This window comes from Leuciscus leuciscus (assembly GCF_965113295.1).
Source record: "Leuciscus leuciscus genome assembly, chromosome: 6".
NCBI classification, from domain to species: Eukaryota; Metazoa; Chordata; class Actinopteri; order Cypriniformes; family Leuciscidae; genus Leuciscus; species Leuciscus leuciscus.
The window spans coordinates 27112824-27134771 of record NC_138730.1 but is presented as its reverse complement, the minus strand read 5'-3'; the positions used below and the strand labels follow the sequence as shown (position 1 = coordinate 27134771).

The window sequence follows — 21948 nt, the reverse complement described above, 5'->3', positions numbered from 1 at the left end:
TAGCCTACTTATAGATGTAATTGCAGAAATTAATTACAGCTCTATAATTACATGTAGGTGTTTTTATTTATTTATTATTTAAGTAGAATGTAAAAACGTATAGCCTACAAGTGCACTGTATCAAATGATTAATAAATATGAGTACGTAGCAGGCCTAGTTAAAGACAATTATTAATCGTTCATACACATGCATTTATGATAATTCAACAGGGTTTTAAAAAAACGTCAATTCGAAACGTCACTACCAAATAATAGAATGACATATTCCTACCACATTCGCGAGTTTTGTTTCCAATAGCTGCAGAATCTACATTTGGCAAATGTAATGCCACTGCGGTTTTATGCAAACAAATAAAACAGAACTCTGATCAACACGGTGAATACTGTACACCAGGAAGTTGAAAGAGCAGTAAAAACAGCAGGCGTCCAGTCTCGGGTTCCTCATTCTGTGTTTGTGTGTGCGTGTGTCGCTTCAATGAGAGTCAGAGAGCGCGCACTCGACGGGCATTTCTCTCAGAAACTATTCCCAGTTAATGCGAGTTAACCTCTTTTACGGACATTTGACAGGTAGGTGGACTATTCTTTCTTATCTTTTCTACTTTTGTAAATACTTTTTTTTTTTTTTTATCTGTACTGATGTTACAGTGAATGTGTAATTTAACGGTTTAACCCAGCATGTATCGGTGTTTTCCTGTCTTTCTAGTGTAAAATATCAATTCAATCCGTACTTCTTTTTAGTAGGGTTTTTTAATGAGATAATAATTTAGTGATGAATAATGTGTTTGATGGAAACTCGGCTACAAAAATAGTAAAAAGCCGGTCAGCCTTGTGATGTTCCTGGAGTTGGCTAATTAACTGGCTGTAAAATCTGGATAATTATTAACTCGTGGATTTTAAATGATCACTTTCATCTCTCAGAGTTTTAGATATATTATTTTGGCCAGTCATCACGCACATTACAAATCACATTTCCCATAGAAAAGAGAAATCACAAATTAATTCAAAGTCGTTCTGAAGTGTCTCATATGAATAAATAAAAATATTACAATCTCACGTTTCCTATACATTTTCAGACAAGATCTCAAAAATGTTCTCAGATTTTCTGAGATATCAAGGCCTGCGATCAAAAAATAGATTTGAAAATGAACTAAAACGTTTTACCATTAAATCTATCAAGTCATCTCTCATTTGAATCCATTTTTATTTCCCCTAAGGAATGTGAGGGAAAACATAAGAGAAATGTTGTCAGCATTAAATTTACATTAGTAACTCAAATATAATTGTATGTCCTCCAAATATTGATTTTATGTTCCATTTCACAGTTTGTGTCTTGCTTAAAAATAACATGTAAAACATGTGAACTTTATGTTAAGGTCGGCGTCCTTCTGATGGCATGCTTCCCATGTTATTTTTAGATAAAGATTGGGAGTTTTTACACCATGACACTTGACCTGAGTTGTTGCAGAGACACGCTTTTCAATCTTTTTTTTTTCCTCAGAAATCAGGCCTACTGACTTACTGTCCTTCCCCCAGCCTCTCAAATGTCTGTATTTGCAGGCTACAAAAACTAGAGTTAAATACTATAGCCTGTATTAAGTTACATCATTCAACAAGTCAATCTCAAGGTGCGTATAGCGTTCAGACAGGCTGTAGACTGAAACTCAGAAGTAGTTGAGAGTTCTTTTGTGTGTCTCTGTCTTTCCTGTGTTACTGAACGCCCTAGAGAAGCTGGTCAGAGGAGGAAGTGTGCAGCCCCAGTGGCCTGCTTGCTCACGCATTAATCTAGCATTATATCCTTGTTACTAGTTTCCTGCTGACATCTAAAAATACTGCCACATCAGTGGAGTCCAGGACAGGAACATATGCAGTTTCATCCGAGTGTTGTGTAGCCATTTAACCAAAGTTTAACAACAAGTTTCACCTTCAGGACAATGGAGGGGACTTTTTCCCCGGTTTCTTCCTTATTACTTCTGACGTCACATCGATTGTAATAACAATATCTGTTGCTTTGAGAGATATAGAAACTTGTTTTGGACTTTGCTTTGCTACATTCTAGGTGTTCAGACAGTATTGACTAAGATTTTTTTTGGCTACTTTGGGCACTGAATTGGTCAAAAGGAAGCAGTGTTAAACATTTCCTGAAATACCAAAGGTTGGAAATAATTGCCAAACAATCTTGTCAGAATTTCCCAGAGGGAGGGCAATGCTGGGTCAAACTATGGGATCTGATGAAATAAGGTTATTTTTTAACATCACGCAGCCATTTGCCTCCTTTCCTAAGAGTTCATTATATATTTTTATTCGTTGTTTGAATTGTAGCCTGGTAGAAAAGGAAATGAAGTTATTCAGCGTTTACTGCTTATTGACCTGAAGTGGATTGCCTAAGAGATTCACGGTAGATGCATTTCCTCCTGATAATCCGGTTGCCGTTGCTTTGGTGAAGCTGACACCCATTTGTGATGACATCCACAACGACCCTGATTTTGATAGAGAATGTTTACCTCTCCCCAATATTCTGAGCTGTGAGAATAAGGAAAGGACATCTATTCTGTGGGAAATACCTTGGAAAAACCTTGAAAATCTCTGAAGCATCTTGGTTGATGATTTATATTAAACAGGACATTGCTTGGAACCGTAATGTTTGCTATAATGTGTTCACCTGACCTTTTGTTGGGTTTTGCAAGCTTCAAGTGTTCTTTATAACACGTTGAAGAGGGCGTGTTATTATTTGCTGTAGACTTTATGATATCTGGCAGCCTTTTACAGAGTGATTTTATACTTTTTTAATGTCCTACGTGGATGAGCACACATCACTGTTTTAAATGCAAAAAAAAAAAAAGGAGTTCTCTCCATGACTTAATTTTGTCCATCATGGGATACAGCATTTGAAACAAAATTCTGAAGTAAGTTATATTCTACTTCCCACATGTATTCAGCCCCTTTAGTGAACACACCTAAATAACCATTCATTCTCAAGTAATAAATGTGTATCTTAACAATTAAACAAAGATAAAAACTAAGATGCTGCGGTCATCTGGATTGGAAAAAACTTTGTGTAAATACAATGCCATAAATAACAATTATATTTAAATGTTGATATATAATATAGATATGAAATGATATAATATTTAAAAAATCATTTAATAAATGTTAAAATATTCAATCAATATTATGTTTTAATTTAATAGTATAATGATTTCATTTTGTGTCAAATAGCATGAAATGATATAATATTTAAAATACATTTAATAAATGTTAAAATATTCAATCAATATTATGTTTTAATTTAATAGTATAATGATTTCATTTTGTGTCAAATAGCATACATATATATATTTTTTTTTAAGTCATCTAATACTAATTAGATAATCTTCTGTATCATATCTGGCATTGAAAAATCAATATCATTGATATCTGTGTTGATGGAAATAATCGTGGTGTGGAATCTCCTCTCTGTCAGTTCTCAATATGAGGACCTATTCAAAGTCGATTCAAGTTTAATTATCCGTAATTAATGAAACAATGACATCTAGAGTAATACGAGTATTAAACTTGTTGATCTTCCCCCGGTTTCACAGACACGGCTTAAGCCTAGTCTCAGACTAAAATGAATGTTTGAGCTGTTTTAACTGAAAGTAACTTGCACTGAAATATCTTAAAATATGTCAGTGCCATTGTTTTGTCTCCAGATGCACACTAGTAATGTTTGTTTCTAAGGCACGTTTATAAAAGCTACTTGAATGCCCTGATTGAACTAAGGCCTGTCTGTGAAACCGGGCCGTGATGTAATGCAGTATTTTGATGTGAACTTGTCATAAAGCGTTTCATGAACTTCTTTTGTTTTGATTTAATTCCAAATTCTGTTCATATTTTATGATATGACAGTGGTTAATCTTTTCCTTGCAGGAAACATGGGTTGTAAAAAATCCAAGTTGGATGGTGACCAAAATGGAGGTGTGATTGAAGGGAACAAACACCAGCCAGTACGTACTGACCAAACTGTATATGTGAGAGATCCAACCTCCTATAAGCCTCATATAGTAAGTAGTGAGCTAGATGGGGGGGAACACATTCAGTCTTGTCAAGTTAAAATCAACTTTGATGTTTTGACCTTCATAGATTCTGAAGAGAAGGGTTTCTGATACTTTGAAAACATTTCCATGATTATCTCATGAATGAGACATGTTTTATTTCACAGAATAATCAGCCTTCCGGCCTCCTGCCTGGTCAGGTGTTCGAAAAAATGGAAAGTATGTCTGATGATCTTTGTTCCCGTTCTGCGTCCTTCTATAGTTTTGAACTGTTTTTGTAAAATTGCTTTTATTACATTTTTTATACAGAAAAGGAAAAACTAGTCATCACTTTGTATCCATATGAAGCCATTCATGCTGACGATCTGGGCTTTAAAAAAGGAGAAAAGTTAGAGATCCTTGAAGAGTGGGTGAATGCCATCATCATTCTTTCTCTACTATTATTTTTTCTTTGCCTGTTATCATGAAATGTGTTTTTTTTCCCAGGCATGGAGAGTGGTGGAAGGCGAAGTCTTTGACCACACGAAAGGAAGGATTCATTCCCTCAAACTATGTTGCAGAAGCAGACACAATGGAGACAGAAGAGTGAGTGCTGCTCAATACAACGAATTACAAACAAAACAATGACACATTTTTTCTAACGAACATTTCTTTTGACGCACAATTTAGATGGTTCTTCAGAGAAATCACAAGGAAGGATGCAGAGAGACAGTTGTTGGCACCCGCTAACAAACCTGGATCTTACCTAATACGGGAGAGTGAAACCTCAAAAGGTGTGCACTGTTTAGTATTTGCTCTGGTTTTTTTTGTGGAAATATAAAATTGTGGTGTAACATATTCATTGTTGTGAACAGGAAGTTATTCACTGTCAATCAGAGATGTGGATGCTCAAGGGCAGGATGTTGTTAAACATTATAAGATCAGATCTCTGGATAATGGTGGCTACTACATATCTCCAAAAATCACATTCAAAGACATCAACAGCATGATAAAACATTACCACAGTAAGTTTTATGTAAGGTTTGGGGTCAGTAAGATGTTTATTATTCAAATAAATGCTGTTCTTTTGAACTTTCTATTTTTCAAAGAATCAGAAACATTTTAGTAGCACAACATTAATACGAAATGTTATATATATATAATTATGTACACTCCTTATTATTTTTGGTTGGGGTTGGTTTGCTGAAATAAGAAGAATGTACCTAATCTTGTCACAGAACAATCAGACGGATTATGTCGAAAACTAGAGAGATCATGTGAGAAGCCCAAAGCACAGAAACCTTGGGACAAAGATGCCTGGGAAATCTCTAAAGAATCCATAAAGATGGTGAAGAAGCTCGGAGCCGGGCAGTTTGGAGAGGTGTGGATGGGTGAGTTAAGGGAAAGAATCCCTCCAGCTTGACAATGCTTTACGAAAATATCTGGAAGTCACAAACATACATTTAATCATGGAGTGTTGCTCTCTTTATGGTCTTGTTATTCAAATTCTCTCCGTTTCTAAGCTCCCCCAAGTGTGTGATTTTAAAAAAAACACACAGTTTAATGTGCTCTTCAGTGGGCTTAGAAGTGACATCCTTCTGTGTTTGTATCGATTAATCAACCTAAAAGATCTTCTTTGAACATGTGTAGGCTTACTGTTATTATCTAATTCTTTGAGGCATAAAAGCTTTGACGACACGCATTCAAATCTCGAGTCTTCCTGCTGTGACTTCTGGCGGGCATGAATGGCTCCCTTATAGCTCAGACTGATAGTACACAGAGACCCGGCACAGACGAGACTCTTATCAGTCAGATCTGAGGAGGAAACTGCTATGCAGTTGACGCAGGATTTGCATTTGGATTTCGTTATTATTCATGTGCCTCTTTCCCATGTAGCCGACATGATGAATTGCAGGAAGCGGTCTTAGCAAATATACAAATGGCTCTCGACTGCCCGTGGCCAAGATGTTTCCTTAGCTGCCCCGTGACCTTGTTGGCACAGCGTTGCCAGACCTTTGACACACTATAAGTCTGTATGATGACAGAAGCACTCAACGGAAAGACTTCCTACTGTTTGGTGTTCCCCTACTTTGTAATGTGTCAGCTAAATTTTAGACAAACTATTGAATTTGAACTGCTCAAATGCACATTTGGGCATTAAATGTCCAGTAGATATTAGTATGCAAACCACTTCAAAGGTGTGGAAGTTGTCTGTGTTGTTAAACGGGAAATGGCATTTAAGTGGAACAAGAATAACAATACAAGTTCACAGTTGTGCAACATCTCTGAAGTCTTTTCACTTCTCTGTGGCCAGTTATCGTCCTTCACTCTGTGATGCTGTCATCACTTCTGAGAAATGTAGTTTATGGATAGCTGTGCATTACATAAGATCCTTGGTGAGAAAATGTGAGGATTTGGAGTCAGTTCCTAAAAAAGGGTTTTCAAGACTGACTAACAATTCCTACATCAACACTGATTAATTCTCTGCCGTGTGGTTTAGTGTTAGTCAGACTTTAGTTCACTGTTTTGTGGTTGGACTGCAACTGTGTGTGGCGTTCGAACAGGAAGATCTTTATTAACCACAGAGGAATATCACGCATGTTTATTTATGGTTTCATTTTGTTTGCAGCCTACTACAATAACAGCACAAAAGTGGCGGTGAAAACGCTGAAGCCGGGCACAATGTCAGCGGAGGCCTTCTTAGAGGAGGCCAACCTGATGAAAACGTTACAGCACGACAGACTCGTGCGCCTCTATGCTGTCGTCACCAAAATTGAGCCCATCTACATCATCACTGAGTTCATGGCGAACGGTACTGAAATACATACTCTTCTGATAATTCAAATGAGAGAATATGCCTTGATATGAGAGTTATAGCAAATGTTTGTTTCCTCTTCTTCAGGAAGTTTATTGGATTTCTTGAAAAGTCAAGCTGGCTGCAAAGTACAGTTACCAAAGCTAATCGATTTTTCTGCTCAGGTAAACATATTTGTTCAAGACATAAAGTAGCCTGCTCTTCTCTTAACCCTCCATTTCTGTATTTCTGGAGTAACTCTTGGGTTTTTTGCGTCATGGGGCTGATAACACTTTTTCCATTAGTTGAAGAAAAAGAGGAACTGATTCTCTCATCTCTCAGTATTTAAAAACAAAGAATTCTTATTCATTTTCTCAGATATGAAACTTCTCATTAGTTCCACAAATTCAAGTTTAAGTATACATTTATATTATTATGAGGCAACGAGAATAATACTAAGGTAACTTTTATCAATGAATTGGACGAATGAAAAAATATGACAGGTTAAAGCATCATAGAATTCATACAGTATTTACAGTCATAACTACTGATTCAAAGAATGATCCTTGTAATCTAAGAAGAAAATGTATTTTTAGTATGAGTCTTTAGGACTTAGGATTAATTTGAGTCTTACTTCTGGTAAAACAGCACCAAGTGGCAAAAGTGAACATCCTGTTTCAGAGAGTGAAAGAGGATGCTGATGGAGAAGTGAGAACATATTTTTCCCTGTGTTAAAGCAACTATTACTTGGTTAAAATTAACTGTAAAAACTACACCCAATTCTTAAGTGGAAAAACCCAACAACTGCTCATTTACAGTTATACTCTACAAACCTAAATGACGCATTATGTACACACATACATATGCATACACGATTGTTCAAAAGTTTGGGGTTGTAAAATGCTAGATGATTTTGAAAAAATGTATCTTATGCTCACCAAGCTGCATTTATTCATATCATAACAGTAATATTGTGAAATATTATTACAATCACAAATAACTGTGCTCTATGTTAATATATTTTAAAATGTTATTTATTCCTGTGATGGCAAAGCTGAATTTTTAGTTTTCAGCGTCGCGTGATACTTCAGAAATCATTCTAATATGCTGTCACTTTCGATCAAATTAATGCATCCTTGCTGAATAAAAGTATTAATTTTTTATTTTTTTTAATCAGACTGACCCTAAACTCCGGAAGATAGTATATGTCTGTAGTAATGCAGAGCTTGTGTGTGTCTCTGCAGATAGCTGAAGGTATGGCCTACATTGAGAAGAAGAATTATATCCACCGTGACCTGAGAGCAGCTAATGTGCTGGTTTCAGAAAGCCTTTTGTGCAAAATAGCTGATTTTGGCCTGGCCAGAGTAATTGAGGACGACCAATACACAGCCAGAGAAGGTGAGTGTGACACCTGTCAGAGGTTTAACAGCATACTGGATGGACAGGTCATTTTCTACAGCATTACTATGTCAGACGCCACTCCAGGCTGTGCTTGTTTTAGTCTGTTATGCATACTGATATTGTGATGGTTTTCCTGCACCAGTGGTGGAATCAGAGGAGTGAATTTGAGGATGTGTTCTGTCTCTCTTTAATTCAGGAGCAAAATTTCCTATCAAATGGACGGCACCTGAGGCCATCAACTACGGATCTTTTACCATCAAATCGGATATGTGGTCCTTTGGGGTTCTCCTGTATGAAATTATAACATATGGGAAAATTCCTTATCCAGGTAATTGAATTGTGTTAATGGCACCCTGATTACATTTCAGTGTAATGCCAGCTATCAGCATAAATCCAGGAGAGAGCTGCAGTGGAGTAATGGTGACCAAACTAAATCTTTTGTCAGGACTTTGTCGCCATCTACTTGTCATATTGTGTTAGATACGTTTAAGTATTGCAGTTTTGGTCAATTTGATACATCTGAAAGGTGGATTGATTGTTTCTGTGCTGCTAATGTTACCAAATGTAACTGCAAAAATAATGACTGGTTTCCTGAACACTCATTGGTTAAACAAACTCACACCATTGGTTGAGCCATGTAGCTATGTTGGACTGGTCACGTATTAAACTTAATATTGTTTCGCTAAATTAAGGTAAGACACTACAGGGAAAACTGTTGTTGTTCATGCACTGGTCAATTTGAAGATTTTGAGCCATTTTGCTTCCATAATGTCTTCCTTCAGACTAGTGGAAATAAAACATCCAAAATACACATTTAAGTTTTTATTTTATTTTACTTGATCTATTTGCATCTGTAGACTTTAATTACAATGCATATCTTTAAAGGCACTTTTCTGAAAATTAGTGTTTTCTCATGCACTAAGCCAGAAATTTCCCCTTTAGTGAAAGTCCCCTTTGACATGCAGTGTTTACTGATTGTATCCCCTATGTAAAAACCTTCAACTCTAATATGTCAACAAAAGGAAACAAGAATTTTGAACCTGGCTTTGTCCAATGCTCAGATTTCTTTTCTGGAAATGTATGAAAATTTGTGAATATTTAATTAGATAATGCCATTTGCATATTTAAACATAACAATTCAGAAAACTTGTAATACAAAACATTTGTCTTGTACTGTCATTAATCAACTAGGGAAGTATGGTGATATTTATAAGTTACAATTTTACCATTTTCACCTGTGGTGTCTTGCCTAAAAGTGTAACGTTGCCGATTTTCAACCCGCGCTTTGTATTGTTTCAATGTTGGTATTATATGTAAATGAACAATGTTTACTCGTTCTCCACTCGTTGACTACAAACCGAACGGAACTCACTCCCGCTAAACATTTACTCTTTGAATTCCTGGACCTGGGAACGATACAAATCGACACCATAATGACTAACAGTTCGCTAAGAAGTATGGTAAAGAGTATCTATAACAGACTGGTGGACAGAGTTGCCAGGTCTGCATAACAAAACCTGCCCCAAAAAATCTTGTTCCGGTGTAGTGCCGAATTCTGTGACACTAGTAGGTGCTGTATTGCACTAATCTGACCTACTCCTAATCCTAACCCTACTGTCACTACAGGGCCTACTGTCCAGATAGCATACATATCAGGGTGTAATGATTTCACTGTAGGCAACCTTGATAAAACCCAAGTGCAGTATTTGAACGACTAGACTAGACTAGACATGAAACTCACCGACAATGGTTACTGGGACAGGGCTTAAAAACACAAGGACTGATGACTAAATAAGACACACCTGTGACCAATCAAGACAGTGAACAACATAAAACATGAGACTTGGGAAGACATGATCACATGAGGAGAAGGGAATCACATGACAAAGGGTAGCACATGGCAAACCAGGAAACATGAAAAAAAAAAAGGTTACCAAAGTTTACATGGGCAACATCTGGGTTACACACAGCAAGCCATAACTCATAACACTAAAACCGGCTTGATGTGTGTAGCCCGGATATGCATGCTATTGCCAGTCACACTCAGGTTGCGTCATCGCCGTCATTCCATGCGATATGTGAGCCAGAAGAATGTAGGAGATGTGGGCCACAACTGAGCCAGATGTCATTTGCTATCTGGGTAGGGTCACAGAATTCGGCACGACACCGGGGGGCTTAAACCCACAGACTTGAAAAACAACCTGCAGCAACAGTGTAAAAGTAATCCAGTTTCAGTGGGAAAACTGTGGACTTGGCAACACTGCTGGTGGGAGTGGCCTTGGACAGCAACATCATTATGGGTGTTGAAGTTTTCTTACCTATTTGGCAAAAGGGAAGACGACAGCCTTTTTCTCTGTTTTCTCTTGTCAGGTAGCACAGATAAATAAATTAAAAATGACCTTTCAACTGTATAGGCAGCCAAGTTTTATTGAAAGCCCGTTTTGCCAGCGGTGAAAGACCCCTTTAAACATAAAAAAACAAAAATTCTTTCTGAAAAGTAAACCCAATAAATGTTTCAGTTTCTTTATCTTCTTTATCTGTCCACTTACCCTTTCACTTCCTTCTTTTTTCTTTGCTTCAGGCATGAGTAACAGTGAAGTCATGAGCTCTGTCCAGAGAGGATACCGGATGCCCCGGCCTGAAAACTGTCCTGCTGAACTTTACGATATCATGAACTCGTGCTGGAAGAGTAAATCAGATGACCGGCCCACGTTTGACTATATTCAGAGTGTACTAGATGACTTCTACACAGCCACTGAGGGCCAGTACCAACAGCAGCCATGAGGACGCGAAATCATCCATCGTATTTTTGTACTGTTTCAAGATGATCAAAAGATTTGTGATTTATCTATGAATCAATGTACTAATATGTAACTAATAATTGTATCTGCTTACTTATATGTAAGCAAGGTTAAGATTTTCTATCTCTGCTTCAAATTGAAGTTTTAACTGCCTATTTGCAACTTTTGCTCTTCAAATTCACATTTCCATGGCTACATTTCAATTTATAAATAATTTTATATTTCAAAGTAACCTATCAAAGTTTTATAGTTATTTTTACACACCACAACATCTCTTCTTTGAAAAACTAGGGGTTTGAAAACTGGAATCTGGGTCACTATGGGTTGTGCAAAAAAATTAAGAGAAAACGTTTTTTTTTACAAAAAATATAATTGTAGGGGCGTCCAAGACAGTTAGCCGTAAAGCTGCATTGGAAGGATATTTACTGTGAAAGGAGCTATACCAATACATTTTAATTCAATTAAAATTCAAGTTACATACACATAACAGTACAGTAATTATATAAATGATCATAAAATGAATGTTGCAAAACACATTTTTACGTCTCACATGTGTTTGAAATCGGTATAAATAATGTATACATGAAATTATACAGCTACCTTTATGACTCTATTTTAGTAAGAGGGACCTTTGCAAAGGGAGCATTACTATTTGGAGGTCCTTACAATTATGATCAAATGAAATCCATGCACTGTAAACCACTGTAAAGGTGATAATGAGCATGGCATTCTCTCTCTCTATCTCTCTCTCTCTCTTCTTTTTTTTACAGTTTTTTAATAACAATATTGAAAATGTTACAATAATGAGCAGTAGCAGAAGGCAATAATTTATCATAAATTTGTAATTAAACCTATACAATGCCCTGCCTTTGATTAGCTAAGAATTAAATGCTTTGTACATTTAAAATATTCTGTACATTATCTAGAAACCTAATAAAGTGAATATTTCGTGATTAGTAATGCAGTTCTAGATTGTAAAGAATTATGGGTCATAAAATACAATGCTGATGAAAACTAAGGATATTACCTTGAAAAAAAAGTGTACAGTAGGCTTTTACTGTTTTAAGACTGTGATAGTCATCCTCTTTAAAGGGAAAGTTCACCCAAAAATACAAATTATATCATGATTTACTCACCCTTATGTTGCCCCAAAGCTGTATGAGTTTTTTTGTTCTGTTGAACACAAAATAAGATATTCTGAAGATTGTTGGTAACCAAACAGTTGATGGTAGCCATTGACGCCCATATAGGAAAAATAATTAAGTAATGCTACTGTCAATTGTTACCAACATTATTCCAAATTTTAGTTCAACAGAACAAATAAACTCATATAGATTTGGAACCGCATAGGGGTGAGTAAATCATGATTTTTGTGTAAACTATTCCTTTAAGTCACATCCCCTCTTAAGTCCTGCCTACTTATGGTCAGGTGACGATTTCAAGATGGCCGCGCCCTTCAGTTTGGAGGCGTGACGTTATCTGGACGTTATATTGTGTTACAACACTGTCTTACGGTGAAACTGCTTGTCACTCACGCATGCTGAATTCCATTGAAGCTCTTCGTTGAAGCCGGTAATAATGGAAAAGGACAGTCTGATTCTGTAAGTTAATGATGAATGAATGCTGATTGGAGTAGTTGGATGATTACTCTTTATGTAACGTTATTGGTATTGGGCCAGAACTCACTGACATGATAAAATAACATAGTTCAGAATTATTTACATCCGTCCTGTTACAAAAGCAGAAGACGTTTTTACAGGGCTTCAAGAAGTAGCTACTGTCAGAGATTAATAGTAATTAATAGTTATAGAGGGTATTATTTTCAAATCATTAATATGTAATGAATTATTTTGTTCATTCACACTCTACTGTCTTAAATGTTATTAGTTTATTAAGTTATTATTATCACACTGTTACTTTCTATTGATCAAAGATGCAAAAACATGAAGCAGCAACTATGTAAAGGTAGGCTATTTAATGTCCCCTTTGACCAATTTAATGTGCCCTTGCTGAATTAAATTATTAATTTCTTCAAAAGTTTTAACGGTAGTGTATATCTGCATGACTCTGTAATGTGGATGACAGGGTGTGTTTTGTGCAGCACAAATGCTTATCAATCTGTGAAGAATTAGGATACCGTTAGGCCCCTGTTCAGAAGCCCTTATCTACTCTGTTCACTTGCTGCTTAAAACATCTGTGAAACCTGATCATCAGGACCTGAGGGAGGGGACTCAAACGATACATGAATTCAGATTTGAAGATTTGAAGAAAAGTAATGTTGTGAATTAAATATTGACATATTTTGTTTTTGCTGTTTTCCATCCCAGCCCCAAAAGCTTTCCAGAGCTGAAGAATGACACATTCCTAAGAGCAGCGCGAGGAGAGGAGATTGAGCACATTCCAGTGTGGTGTATGAGACAGGCTGGCCGCTATCTTCCAGGTATGTATCAGTCTTAGGTGCTGATGAGCACCTCCAGTGCTACATGCTGTCATTTCTCATGAAGTTATTCTTTTCATCCTTTATCATCTGTTTTACAGAGTTCAGGGAATTTAGGGCAGGGAAAGATTTCTTTGAGACATGCCGTTCCCCTGAAGATTGCTGTGAGCTTACACTACAGGTTAACACCACTGAGCACCTTCTTACCTGCTTCCTTCTTATATTTGTAGCATATTGAGTTTTAACACTCTCAATTATCTGTTTTCAGCCACTCCGACGATTCCCATTTGATGCTGCTATCATCTTCTCTGACATCTTGGTGGTCCCTCAGGTCATTGACACATAATTTGACCTCTAACTTACCAAATTAACATTGTGTGCATGTCTTTTCATATTTGAAATGTGTATGAGCAGGCCATGGGAATGGAGGTTCAGATGAGTCCAGGAAAAGGCCCCACATTCCCAGAACCACTGAAGGAGCCTGAAGATCTGCAGAGACTAAAGACTAAAGTGGACGTGTCTTCTGAACTCGACTACGTTTTTAAAGCCATCACACTGACGCGACACAAAATAGAGGGAAAAGTTCCTCTCATTGGCTTCACTGGAGCTCCGGTGAGAAAAACAAGCAACGATCCTCACATAACTAGAGATGCTGCTTTAAAAAGAACACAATGGCCTCAATTGTCATCTGTTCTGTCTTTTATGAATGCCAGTGGACTCTAATGTCCTACATGATTGAAGGAGGAGGCTCTGTGACACACTCGAAGGCTAAACGCTGGCTCTACAGGTACCCAGAGGCCAGCCACAAACTACTGAGCCAGCTAACAGATGTCATCGTGGAGTATCTTCTTGGGCAGGTGAAAGCTGGAGCTCAGGTGAGAGAAAGAGTGAGATGATGTGAAGGAGGGGAACCATTTAAAATTCTGTAGCACTATTTTGTTTTTACAGACAGAATATATTTTAAACAGTTGTCACTAAATGTCTTTCCTTTAGGCTCTGCAGGTTTTCGAGTCTCATACTGGTTGTTTGGGCCCAGTGGAGTTTAAAGAGTTTTCTCTGCCATATCTGAGAGACATTGCTGGCCGTGTTAAGGACAAGATCAAAGAATCTGGTTTAGACAATGTGCCTATGGTGAGTAGAGTTTATCTTTTGAGCTTGAGTATTTAGTTTTTTACTAAGATTTTTTTTATTATTATTAACTTTTATTTGAAGTTTTATTAACGTACATTTTTATTACCGTCTTTCTTCACTCTTGCAAATATTTTTGTAACGCATTATAATAACTTTTAATTAATAAGTAGCTGATGTCTCACAAAAAAGGAAAACCACATCCCAAGAAGTTAGTACCATGAGAAGTGCTGCAATGCCATTTCTTTCGAGCGAAATTAATAGTGAAAGAAGGTATTATTTATTATTTAAATTATAAGAGAATATTATATTATATTATTATAAAATAACAGTTGTTAATGTTCATTTAAATTGTTACATACCATAGCATTTTTGTTTTTGAAAGAAGTTTCTTAGGGTAGGTTCACACAGAATGTGTTTTTTCTTCTTTTAACTCGAGCCCCGCGTTTTTAGAATGCCTCATCATGCATGAGATGCTGCAAAAGACGTGAGACACGAGCGCACGGCAAAGATTGAAAAAGAACATAAATACTTGTGGGTCTCGACTGGACAATAGTAGCACAGTCAGATGTGTTTTTCCATTCCACTGTGCCATTTTCTCATTATTTTTAAATGTAAACACGCGCTAGACAGACTTATTTTACCGTTGCGCGCTGAACTTTAGACTGAACACATTATACGCATGTGCATGATGTCATCATCTTCAGAGATTTGCGTTTTTGTTGTTTACACGGAGGCCGTTTTCAAAAACTTGCACTTTGAAACCTGTTTTTAAAAGTTTGCGTTTTCAGGCACCCAAAACCGCGTTGTCATGTAAACGAAACAGCCAAAACGCATACAAAGTTTAACATTTTTAGTTGAAAGCGGTGTCGTGTGAACAGCCCCTTAAGAATGAGCCATTTCTATCTCATTACACCGTCCCCTTACATTGAAATGCACTGACATGTTTCTACAGTAGGCCTAAACGGACAAATGCGTTTCGTCACTATGTTGTTCTTTTTTGCAGAGAAGCTAGCTAAAGTCAGCGAATAAAACACTGACTGACATAATGATGAACAAGTAACAATAATATTCGCAATAACATATCGATTTACTGAATAATTAAGTAAACCTAATTTCTTAATTTATCTTTGTAAAGAAACCTCATTGCTTAACTGGCTACTCTATGCGGTCTCAGTTCGCGTATAGGGAGGGCCGGCTCTGCGTCTAAGCGACTGCTTAGGGCCCCGCCGCCACCACTAGGGGGCCCCCAAACTATGGTCCGACCATAGACCCTGACCGTGACCTGTAACTCAACGTACATTCACATCACGTTAACGCAGCGATAGAGTTACTTACGGGACACGCAATCTAAATTGCGTTTGATTGTGCAAATACTAACTGTCAAATACACACAGGGTTTACATATAGTTGGTTATGTCTAAAGTGAAAGTGATCAGTTGCGTCTGTCACTTTGTTAGAAGCGGGACAGCAGCCTATAGTTTACATCAATAGTTAAAGGAATAGTTCACCCAAAAATGAAAATTCTGGCATTATTTACTCACTCTCCATGTATCAATTTCTTTCTTCTGCTGAACACAAAAGAAGATATTTTGACGAATATGGGGAACCAAACAGTTGCTGGTCCCCATTGACTTCCATATAGGAAAAAAATATATACTGTGGAAATCAGTGGGGTCCATCAACTGTTTGGTTACACACATTCGTCAAAATACATTCTTTTGTGTTCAGCAGAAGAAAGAAATTGATACATGGAGAGTGAGTAAATAATGACAGAATTTTTATAATGTTAATACATTTATTATTGTTATCTTGTTACAAGTCCATATGATCTGTTCATTTTATGTCTTAAGTATTTAATTTAATATTGTCCATTTTGTAATTATTATTTGTTTTTATATAAGAAGATACTGTTTATATAAAGTTATTTAGTTAATTGTTCTGCACATTTGCATTTATTACTTTTTTTTTTTTTTTTTTTTTTTTTTTACCAAAAGCAATTAAAGTGGTTAACTAGTTAACAGTAAATGCATGGCATGCTGGTTTATTTAGTACACGGCATTGAGTATACCACTTAGTACTGTAAGACTTTGAATATTAAAGTGCAAATTTAGACCTGGCCACTCTTGTGGATTTGCTACTGTTACAATTTGAAACCGTAGAAGGGTAAAAACATGCCAGGCAAATATTGATGTAAGCAACACAGCTACAACTAATAAAATTGATAATGGGTGTGTTTTGTAGTCTGTGAATAGTCAGTCATATTGGTGGCACTATGGGCCCCCAAATAAAATTCTGCTTAGGGCCCCATAAAGGTTTGGGCGACCACATATTTTCCTGTCGGCCACCTTAACTTCTCTTGGTTGCAATTCGCAATCTCACCACTAGATGCCACTAAATATTACACAGTGCACCTTTAAGTAAAAATTGTGAAATATATTTACAATTTAAAATGTATAAAATCACATAATGTTTATATATTTTAGAGTTTATATTCGTGTTTGAATGAATATTAAAATGATGTGTTAAGTGTTATGTAATGTTATTATATAGTGCTAAAATGTTATTTTTGAGCACGAGTATGCAGAGACTAATCCACACTTGTAATAACATAATTTGCCACTAGTTGTCAGTATCAGGTCAGGTTTTGTTACAGGTCAAAGAGAGTCTTCTTTCATGATCCATTGCGCCCTCTGTAACTTCTGTCTTTTCTGTTTCATTTGCAGATTGTTTTTGCTAAAGATGGTCATTATGGACTTGAGGACCTCTCTGAGTCTGGTTATGAAGTCGTGGGTCTCGACTGGACCATAGATCCGTGTTCAGCACGGTCAGTCACAGAGATGTGATGTTTTCTGATTTCTGATTCAAAAGTGTTCAGACTCTTAAACGGTTCTCGCTTCAAGATCATATACTGTAATTTTGTTACTTGATGGTTTTATTTCAAAGCACTGAAACTCAAGTTTATATAGGTGTGAATGTATTTATTTTTTATTTTTGTTGGGCCTCTTCTCAGACAGATTTGCTTCAGATTGATGGCAAATTTGGCAATTTATTTGGTGACAATCTTTTTTCTTTTTTAGTTCTAAAGAACCAAAAGGAAAATGTCTTATAATGGCCCATTATAAGACATTTTCCTTTTTGTTCTTTAGAACTTTAAAAAAAGATCGTCTTTCCCTATATGTATTCGCACCATTCATCCATTGTTTTTATAAGAATAAATAAGAAAAAGATACCCTCCAGTCTTACAACATGATGCACTACCACCTTCACTATGGAGCTGTGGGCAGTGTTGTTAACATTTCACTTTGAGTTTTGGCTAAAAGCTTTTGGTCTTCATAAAACATCTCGCCATGAAATATTTTTCCACATTGCAAATTAATCTGTAATGGTTTTGGCCTAACTCCAAAAAAGTGCATCCAAACACATGCTCTTTACTCTTTAATGTTGAAATTTTCTTGTCTTGTTTTTTATATTAGTTGTTTTATGCTTCATATGTAGAGGTCAGTTGTAAGACAGTTGTGTCCTCATTACATTTGCATTAGTTTATTTTATCTGTATAAACTGAAACAGAACACTTCAGTTTCTACACTTGTAGAAATAGAATCACAGCCAACCAGATGTCAGTATAGGATTTCTTATCTAGTCAAATTAAAGGCTTTGGTAGAGTCTGAATACTTCTGCAAGACAAGCAACTTATTCTCTGTTATTGCTGTTTCAATACATTTTAAAATAATAGTAGAGTAGCCTACAAATGGAAGTATGGGAATTATGTAGATACTATCTTAAACAAATCAAAACTGATCAAAGAATTCCTTTTCCACAAAAGTATTAAGCAGCACAACTGTTTTCAACTGTTAATATGAAATATTTATTGAGCACCAAACCAGCATATTAGAATGATTTCTGAAGGATCATGTGACACTGAAGACTGAAGTAATGGCTACTAAAAATACATATTTGCCATCATAGTAATGAATTCTTTCAAAACCCCAAAAAGTATTTTCAACCCCAAACATTTGAATGGTAGTGTATATAATCTTGTTTGTGTTTCTCAGTGTCAGGACTGGAGGAAAAGTTAGTTTGCAAGGCAACATGGATCCCTGCGCTCTATATTCCACAAAGGTGAGGACATGAACGTCGAAAAAACACAAACGTCTAGGCTATATAGTGTTTTGTGTTTGAAAAGCAATGCTTCAGTTCTGGTTAGAGAGGCCATTTTGTTTTTACAAATTGAGGCCCTGCTAGAAATATGAGCCTTAAGAACAGCTGTTTTCCACACAGAGCCATCTCTGGCTTTCATTGCTCATTCATTACAAGCATGGCTTTCATAGCATTGTCTTGATGCCTCCCAATTATAAAAAAACATTTCAGAAGTTATAGGGGTGTGACTGCCCAGCCTATTTGAAAAACATTAGCTCAAAGATTTTGACAGAGGATACATTCTTATGTATGATATCCAACCTAAACACTTCTCTTTATGTGTGATCAGGAGCGCATATCAGAGATTGTAAAGAGGATGTTGGAGGGCTTTGGCACCAAGGGCTACATCGCTAATCTGGGTCATGGCCTGTACCCTGATATGGATCCAGAAAATGTGGGCGCGTTCGTGGAGGCCGTACACACCCACTCTCGCCAGCTCCTCAACCGCAAATAAGACGTTACTCTCCTATCAGAACACCTGAAGCCGATGAGAAACAACAAATGTTGTTCTAGGATGAATCTCACAAAACCTGTCAAAAAAATCCATTTGTATTTTACTCTAAAATCAAAAGAGAAAAATAATACAGCAATACCATAGTTTGAATTTTTTTTAATGTATAACTGTATTGCAGTAAAACGAATATTCAAGACAATGTAAAACTTCAAGCATTACAGTTATAAGAATTGGGGATAAACTATGCCTAGTTGTCATGAAAATAATGTCACAATGCAAAATATCTTAATTTTACTGAAATGTAGGCTTCGTTTTCTTTATGCAAAATCTTTATTTTTTTTATTTTTTTTCTAATAATTTGGTGGTGAAGTGTGACCCAGATATTTCTTGACAAGATATTCGCATAAAAGGCTGGGCTTGACTCATTTCAATTATTATGTAGACCGTCTTTCTATTTTACCTACATTTTATAATAGCTCCACACCAATCCATCCAATCTTTAATATAATTTTTTTTAGCTAGATTAATGTGCTTTCATCAGAGCCGATGCACCGACACTGGAGAATGTGGAATAAGTGAAGGAGGATGGAATCTGATTAAGTCTGAAGTGCTGTATAGGTTTGTTTTTAATGCAGTGCCATAGTAACATCTGGGCTGAGACTGTCACTGGAATAGTGACTGACACTAATGAACCACTAAGAATGTGTGTACATTTCAATGGATGTTTTATATGAAGCGAAATAAAGAGTAATCCTCCTTTTAAGACAAACATCCCTCAGGGGAATTTCTCTGAGCTGAATGTCACATACCTAAATCATATGATTTTCTATTCCCTTTGTTTTGCAGGAGTGTTTCGGTGAGGGGTTTACCCCCTTGATCTATGATTACTGTCTCTCTTACTGCCTTTCGCATTTAGTAATAGAAATGTTAATCCCAGAGGATGTAATACCAAATGACGAATAAGCACAAATCCTTAAATCCAGTTGTTTTTGTTTTTGGTAAGGTGGGAGCGGGATTCCCCAGCAACACATCACGTGACGTACGCAAGATGTTTTTGAAGAACCCTGAACTTCAAAACAAGGATTTATTGGAATTAAACATGTTTTCAATCATGTTAGTGCTTTCTGAACCCCATTTGTGTGTTTGAAAATGCATAATTTTGATACAGGATTTCAAATCCGTTATTTGTTAGCATAGCAAAAATGATTTCTAATTCATTTTCGGTCAAAGTTGTTTACCGTCTGTTTTAAAAGCGACCACAGACTGTAAATTGAAACAACATGATGGATGTTGTCCCACACTCGCTTACGGTCATTTAGTTTGAAATGGTGGCAGCTGCACCGCTGGTGTGCGTTGTTGTCAATGCAGGATAAGTCTGGCCTTGATTGTGTGTTAGGTGCTGTAAGCCCTGCTGAAAGAAGAAACGTCCTGTAATCAATTTGCTGATTAGTGTTGTTGGATTTTTAAGCCCCTGCCGGCTCGCCACTAGTGTGTCCATGGAGCACAGCTGTGATTGGGGGGCCGGGCCCGTTTCCTAGTGAGGCACAAGAACATACACACACGTGCACACACTTATTCTGTGATACCTCAAGGGGCTCCTGGCATTATTTTTAATTGCAACAATGAATCTATAAAAAAAAAAAAAAGCTGAATTCCCCAAGGCCTCCTTTAAGGTGCCACAAGGGGGATGAAAGTGGGGGTTTGGGCTCAATCTCTCAGCAAATCAGCAGGCCTGAAAATCCAATATGTTCCTGAAGACAGCAGGCTGTACATCATTTGTCAGGTCCTTGCTCTATCACTGCTTTATCAGATGGGAGGGTTTTGGGGGGCTTGGCTCAAGATTGATTTGAAATTTTGGGGAAGAGAGATAGAGGTCTTCAAGTTGGTGTCAGTTCGGTGGAGTCACATCTTGTAAAATCGATTGGTTACTCTCACCATTCAGCATGTATGCTCATTAATATTTAGTTTTTCTTTGGGTTAGATTTAGTGTTGCGGTGGAGTTTGGCATTTGGTGGGGTTGGTGGTGTTGGTGTGGGGTTGGTGGGGTTGGTGGTGGGGGCGGATTAGGCGATTGTCAGCTCCGGTCTCACTTGAGACTACTGGCCTGGCACGGCTGTCATATATGAATATAGAATTAGATAATGAATTTAATACTGCAGATATATAATTTAATACCGCAGATGGAAGTATTAAAGACTTTTGATTGGACATCTTACCTCCACTACGGTATTGCAGGATCATACTACTCACACGCAAGCGTGAGCCCGCCCACACACTTTTCTGATTGGTTGTGCTTTGTGATTGTTTTGTCACGTTTTGTAGCTAGAACACATCATGTCCAGTAAGGACACAGTATCCACAATAAGGTTGGGTTTGTAAACAGTTAATGCAATAGCTGACATAGAATAACAACAAACAATCCTTTGCTTTTATTCATCTTGGTTAATGTTAATTTCTAAATATATAAATGCACGTCAATAAAGAATTTAAGTAACTTACATCTTAAGTTAAAGTAAGAAGTAAAAGCACAGACTTATGCACTTCTCTGAGCCATGCATCGTAATGGCGCTTTGTTCCCCCGTGAATCAGTGATTTGGGCAAATTGCTTGAGTGAGTGAATGATTCAATGACTAAAGTCGGAGTGATACAATCAGTAAAAGTCGGACTATATATTAGCGTTCAGTTAATCATATTCGAGGAACGCACTATTGCATTTTGATCTT

At 36.8% G+C, this 21948-nt stretch overlaps 2 protein-coding genes across 5 annotated transcripts; both read left to right on the top strand.

The window, feature by feature from the left end:
- Positions 1-410: 410 nt before the first annotated feature.
- lyn (LYN proto-oncogene, Src family tyrosine kinase) lies at positions 411-11962 on the top strand. 4 transcript variants are annotated; one of them, XM_082172255.1, is made up of 14 exons: positions 446-567; positions 1499-1625; positions 3907-3983; positions 4199-4250; positions 4341-4437; positions 4518-4616; positions 4701-4804; positions 4886-5035; positions 5249-5401; positions 6640-6822; positions 6913-6989; positions 8049-8202; positions 8402-8533; positions 10787-11962. In XM_082172255.1, the coding sequence occupies exons 3-14, from the start codon at positions 3912-3914 to the stop codon at positions 10987-10989; spliced, it is 1476 nt and encodes a 491-aa protein (XP_082028381.1). In that variant the 5' UTR covers positions 446-567; positions 1499-1625; positions 3907-3911; the 3' UTR covers positions 10990-11962. The 4 variants fall into 4 exon arrangements, with proteins under 4 accessions (XP_082028380.1, XP_082028378.1, XP_082028381.1 ...); XM_082172253.1 differs by having other exon boundaries at positions 3907-4040; XM_082172254.1 differs by lacking the exon at positions 1499-1625 and having other exon boundaries at positions 411-567.
- A 485-nt stretch (positions 11963-12447) lies between these two features.
- urod (uroporphyrinogen decarboxylase) lies at positions 12448-20339 on the top strand. The gene is made up of 10 exons (XM_082172261.1): positions 12448-12607; positions 13334-13446; positions 13545-13624; positions 13712-13774; positions 13858-14055; positions 14157-14318; positions 14437-14574; positions 17298-17398; positions 18627-18693; positions 19061-20339. Exons 1-10 carry the CDS (start codon positions 12585-12587, stop codon positions 19223-19225), a joined length of 1110 nt encoding a protein of 369 aa, XP_082028387.1. The 5' UTR covers positions 12448-12584; the 3' UTR covers positions 19226-20339.
- Positions 20340-21948: the final 1609 nt, after the last annotated feature.

Excerpts from the sequence above, each read along its gene's own strand:
- urod (XM_082172261.1), top strand. The coding sequence starts at position 12,585 with ATGGAAAAGGACAGTCTGATTCT. Across the intron at positions 13,447-13,544 it reads GGCTGGCCGCTATCTTCCAG|AGTTCAGGGAATTTAGGGCA; the intron begins GTATGTATCAGT and ends TCTGTTTTACAG. Across the intron at positions 13,625-13,711 it reads GCTGTGAGCTTACACTACAG|CCACTCCGACGATTCCCATT; the intron begins GTTAACACCACT and ends ATCTGTTTTCAG.
- lyn (XM_082172252.1), top strand. The coding sequence starts at position 534 with ATGCGAGTTAACCTCTTTTACGGACATTTGACAG. Across the intron at positions 4,041-4,198 it reads CCTCCTATAAGCCTCATATA|AATAATCAGCCTTCCGGCCT; the intron begins GTAAGTAGTGAG and ends TTTATTTCACAG. Across the intron at positions 6,990-8,048 it reads TAATCGATTTTTCTGCTCAG|ATAGCTGAAGGTATGGCCTA; the intron begins GTAAACATATTT and ends GTGTCTCTGCAG.